The sequence below is a fragment of the Tenrec ecaudatus genome, chromosome X (genome assembly GCF_050624435.1).
Source record: "Tenrec ecaudatus isolate mTenEca1 chromosome X, mTenEca1.hap1, whole genome shotgun sequence".
NCBI lineage: Eukaryota > Metazoa > Chordata > Mammalia > Afrosoricida > Tenrecidae > Tenrec > Tenrec ecaudatus.
The window spans coordinates 82485932-82491751 of NC_134548.1; the positions used below are offsets into that span (position 1 = coordinate 82485932).

A 5820-nucleotide genomic window follows, 5' to 3' on the forward strand; every position below is an offset into this window, starting at 1 on the left:
GTTGCTCGACCGATCGTTTGCTACTCCGTTCCGTGCCACCCAGAAATGACGTGTCCCCAGAACACTCTTTTATGATAAAAATAAACAAGCACTCAGCACACTAGGACTAGAGGGGAAGTTTCTCAATATGATACAGAGAATTTCTAGAAAACATAGCATCATATTCAATAGTGAGACTATAGGTTTTCCTTCTTTTTTTTTTAAGTGGACCCACTTGAGGTTTTTTTTTATTATTATAATTATTAAACATGCAAAAGTCACAGATGAGTGGCTATTCCATTTCTGTCCTGACTCCACAGTGGATCAGGTGGGAATTACAGGGGTCACTTAGCTGTGTGGCCTCTGGGGATGGGTAGACTTGGGGGGTTCAGGTAGGAATGAGGAAGCTACTGGCGGAACAGTGCATATGCCCCAAGAAGCCTTCATGTCATACACTTTTACCGGCAGGAAATTGTGGCTCCCGAGATCTCCCTTTCCTTTCCTTTTTCCTCCTCAAATCTACCCACCTTCTCACTTCCTTGTCTGTGGCCCCTTGAGCATCTTCAGCCTCTCTGCCTCTTAGGTCCTAGACTAGAGGATGAAGGAAACTTTTCCTTTCCCCTATCAGGTCCAGTCCCCTTTCCTTGGAGCTAAGCTACTCAGCATGCCTAATGTGGTAAGCTGCTTGATTTGGGTCTGCCTGGGGGAAAGGGAGACTCAAGTCCCCATTGTGGATTAGCTCTTCGGAGGGGAGTTGGAGGTGGTGGTGGGAAGAAGTGTTACCTGAAGTGCAATCTTGCAACTGGCAGAATAGTGCACATGCCCCACTCTCTGGCACCCTACCCTGAGGGCTTTCCTTCTCCTTCCCATATTGCCTGGGGCCCTTCCCTCCATCTCAAAGCTTCCTCCTCAACCCCATAGGGCAGTCAATGGTAATGATCAAAGTGCACTATGCGCAGGAACAAGTGGTCCAGCCTTAGCCAAGTGGATGCCAACTGAAGTCTTTATCTTGCTTGTGTTCCTTATGCCTCTACTGCTGTGATGGCTTGAAGGGACCAGATAAAATTGGACTTGCCTCAGCGGAGGCCAGAGGGACAAAGGGACAAAATATATAGGAGTTAGGGCTGTGGAGAAGCGGGGAGACAGGAGCAGGGTGAAGGGCAAGGCTGGTCATTCAGGAGCTGGGATCCTTTTTCCTTTTCTGGAATTGCCGAAACTTGCCCTGAATGGCAAGAGCCGCCTTCTCTGTTTCCGGTGCTGTCAGATCAATGTCAATCTCCTCTTCTTCCTCAACCTTCTTGGCATTATCAGCTTTCCCATTAGGTTTGCCTCCTGCAATCTCCTCAGACTCAGTTTCCTTTTCCTCTGAGTCACGTGCCAGGTTCGTTGCGTGGGGGATGTTTTGGTGTTCAGCTCGCTCATCGCGTCGGAAGGACGGGGTGCGCAGGGCCCGGCACGCGCAGGTGAGGCAAGGGGTCCTGGGGCGCAAGGCGACCGCCACCAGCTGCCGGCCTCTGAGGCAGGGCACCCAGCTGACCAGGCGCAGGGGACTGGCGCGGAGAACCGTGGCTCCCTGGTGGGCACCCCGGCTCTGAGCGCCCGGCTTCCCGCTAAGAGTCTCCTTCGGAACCCGTCCTGTCAAAGCCGCTCCCTAAGTGTTCCTTCTAAGATCAAAACAAGTTAAGGATTTCTGCTTTCATTCCTACTACTCAATATTTTAGAGAAAGTTCTAGCCAGAGCAAGCAGACAAAATATTCAAATTAAAAAGACAAAATTTAGATGATCTCTATTCATAGATGACATGATTCTGCATACAGAAATTGCATATAGAAAGAATCTCTATATAGAAAGAATATGGAATATTCTTTCCTATATTAGAAAATCTTATATTAAAAGATGATTCTATATTAGAAAATCCTATAGGTACCACAAGAAAGCAGCTAGAGCTAATAAATAAATTAAGCAAAATTTTAGGGCATAATATCAACACATAAAAGCAAACCATGTGCTATAGCAAAATATAGTGAAGAAATCAGATGGTGCCCAGCTATCAGAAAGAATACCATCTGGGTTTTAAAGGCTTGTTTTTAAAAGAGTAGCCATCTAAGTGAGGTGTCAACTAAGTCCACATGGAAGAAGCACACCAGCACCCAAGGACTATAAATAATAAAATCCAAATCCAAGAGAGGGAATGATATCAGAGCTTAAATTGTGAACACCGGTTTTCAGAAGGCTATGGATGACAGTGGGAGCCCCAAATCCATTGGCAGGGTCCCCACATGGATTCAACTTATGGTGAATCCCCTCTGAGTGTACTTGAGGGATGTGAATAGACTTTTTGCTCTCAGCCAGAGAGCATTGTAAAGTCTATTATGGCAGATGATGTTCTGTTAAAATGTAATGCTTTATCATTTGATCTCCTTTTGGACACATCTTAAAGTTCTTTCTTTCTTTAAAAAATCATTTTATTGGGAGCTTGTACAGATATAACAATCCATAAATCACTTATATTGTACCTATATTGTCAGGTATCAGAAGACCAAAACCAACCAACCAACCAAACAAACAAACGAACAAACAGAACCAAAGACTGTATTTTTGAGAATGAGGGGGTCGGAACAGAAACCCACAATCTATCTGTAGACAATAGGACATCCCTTCACAGAAGGGTCATGAGGAAAGGATGAGTCAATCAGGGCGCAGTATAACACTGATGACACACACATTATTCCTCTTGTTCCTTGAGGCTTCCTCACCACCCACTAACATGACCCGAGTCCTGCCTTTCACCACGTGGGCTAGACCTGAGCATGTGCACAGGTACGGTTAAGAAGTAAGAGCACACGGAATCTAGGAACAGGAATGGGAGTAACAATAGCAGGAGGGTAGGGGGAAGGTGGGGAGAGAAGGGGGATCCAATTCCAATGATCGACATATAACAACACCCCCCAGGGGGGACAACAACAGAAACATTGGGGGACACCGTGGTCAGTGTAAGATATGAAAATAATGAAAATTTATAACTTATCAAGGGGTCCCTGGGGGAGAAGGGGGAAAGGGAGGGAAAAGAGAAGAGGTGATACCAAGGGCTCAATATAAAGTAAATGTTTAGAAAATAAAGATGACAACATATATACAAATATGCTTGATATAATTGATGTATGGATTGTTATAAGAAATGTAAGAGCCCCCAATAACATGATTTGATAATTTAAAAAAATCTGCACTTCATTGAAAAGCAGAACACTAGTGAGATCCAGAAAAATAGGCAGCCTCATGGGTTCCAGCTTTTACAGATTTCCCGGTATAAAGCTGTAGTAATCAAAATGATCTGTAATGGAAAAAAATGATGCTACAACTATAACAGGCTTGCTGACCAATGGAATAGAATTGAGAGTTCAGAAATAAAACTATATATCATGGCCAAGTGATTTTGAACACAGCCTAGAAAGCCTATTCAATGGGGAAAGAATAGTCTCTCCAGTAAATAGTGCTGGGGCAACTGGATTTTTACCTACAAAAGAATTAAACTGAACTCCTACCTCACACCATATTCAAAACTGAATGGAGCCACGATCTTAAGTATAAGAGCTAAAAGTAAAAAATCTTGTAAGGAAACATAGGGATAAACATTTCAGACTATATTTTATAATGAATTCCTAGTTGCCACAACAAAATTATAAGCTATTAAAAGAATAGACAAGTTGTATTTCATCAAAAATTTAAAAACATGATTCTGCATCAAAGGATATTATCCAGAAAGTGAAGAGACAAGCTGTAGAATGGGAGAAAGATTTGGGAATCATATCTAACAGGCGGTTAATACCCAGAATATAAAAAGAATTATTAAAACTTAGCCAAGACAGAAATCATACTCACACTCCCTTCAATTGAGTCAATTTTGTCTCATGAGGAGCCCTGGTGGCATAACAGGTTAAACATTACGTTGTTAACCACAAGGCCAGCAGTTTGAAGCCACCAGCAGGTCTGCAGGAGAAAGATGAGGTTTTCTACTCCTGTAAAAAATTATGATCCCCCCGAGGCTTGAAGAATTTACTTCAGAGTACAGCACTGAAGCTACAGCTCAGGGAGAGGGGCATGTCTGTTCAGAGCACGCAGGAGCAAATATAGGGGGAGGAAGAGAAAGTGGAGCACATCCTGGCCCACCAAGCCTTGAGGACGATATCCACACTCAAAGCAGCTAATGGACAGAGATGGCCATATGGCTGGCCCCCCTAAAAGACAAGCATGGCATCCCTCACTGACCTATATCCCTACAGGGAAAAACACTGGAGACACAGTGTGGGAATTGCATCCAATCTGACTCCACCACACTGAGGCAAAAATCAAGGGCATATAACAGAACAACAAGGGAAGCAGTGCAAGGAAGTCCTGAAACAGTACCAAAAATAGACTTTGGGGCCAGGGCGTGTCATCCCATCACACCCGACTGGAAAACACTCCTAAAGGTCTACAAACAGACCTTGAATTATTTACAGGATTTTATTTTTTTTGTCATTGCTTTTTTTGTTGTTGTCACTGTTTTGTTTTCTTGAGTCACTTTGTCTTGCTCTGTATTTTTTTTTTTTACATTTTATTAGGGGCTCATACAACTCTTATCACAATCCATACATATACATACATCAATTGTATAAAGCACATCCTTACATTCCCTGCCCCAATCATTTTCAAAGCATTTGCTCTCCACTTAAGCCCTTTGCATCAGGTCCTCTTTTACCCCCTCCCTCCCCGCTCCCCCCTCCCTCATGAGCACTTGATAATTTATAGATTGTTATTTTGTCATATCTTGCCCTATCTGGAGTCTCCCTTCCCTCCCCCCCTTCTCTGCCGTTCATCTCCCAGGGAGGAGGTCACATGTGGATCCTTGTAATCATTTCCCCCTTTCCAACCCACTCACCCTCCACTCTCCCAGCATAGCCCCTCACACCACTGGTCCAGAAGGTATCGACCACCCTGGATTCCCTGTGCCTCCAGCTCCCATATGCACCATTGTACAACCTCTGCCCTATCCAGCCCTGCAAGGTAGAATTCGGATCATGGTAGTTGGGGGGAGGAAGCATCCAGGATCTGGGGGAAAGCTGTGTTCTTCATTGGTACTACATCGCACCCTGACTGACCTATCTCCTCTCCTAAACCCCTCTATGAGGGGATCTCCAGTGGCCGACAAATGGGCCTTGAGTCTCCACTCTGCACTTCCCCCTTCATTCACTATGGTATTTATATATATATATTTGCATGATGCCTTATACCTGGTCCCTTCGGCACCTCATGATTGCAAAGGCTGGTGTGCTTCTTCCATGTGGGCTTTATTGCTTCTGAGCTAGATGGGCGCTTGTCCACCTTCAGGCCTTTAAGACCCCAGACACTATCTCTTTCGATAGCTGGGCACCATTAGCTTTCTTCGCTACATTTGCTTATGCACCCATTTGTCTTCAGCGATCGAATCATGGAGGTGTGCAGCCAATGATATGATTTTTTGTTCTTTGATGCCTGATAACTGATCCCTTCGGGACCACGCAATCACACAGGCTGGTGTGTTCTTCCATGTGGGCTTTGTTGCTTCTGAGCTACATGGCCGCTTGTTTATCTTCAAGGCTTTAAGACCCCAGACACTATCTCTTTTGATAGCTGGGCACCATCAGCTTTCTTCACCACATTTCACCCGCTTTGGCTTCAGCAGTTGTGTCGGGAGGGTGAGCATCGTAGAGTGCCAATTTAATAAAAGAAAGTATTCATGCATTGAGGGAGTGCTTGGGTAGAGGCCCAAGGTCCTTCTGCCACCTTAATACTAAACCTATAAATATAGACACATAGATCTAT

General features: G+C 44.4%; 1 protein-coding gene across 1 annotated transcript; it reads right to left on the minus strand.

The window, feature by feature from the left end:
- Positions 1–1153: 1153 nt before the first annotated feature.
- Positions 1154–1401, minus strand: LOC142433061 (Purkinje cell protein 4-like protein 1). The gene is made up of 2 exons (XM_075538178.1): positions 1354–1401; positions 1154–1321 (listed from the first exon to the last, which is right to left on the minus strand). Exons 1-2 carry the CDS (start codon positions 1399–1401, stop codon positions 1154–1156), a joined length of 216 nt encoding a protein of 71 aa, XP_075394293.1.
- Between the last annotated feature and the right edge of the window lie 4419 nt (positions 1402–5820).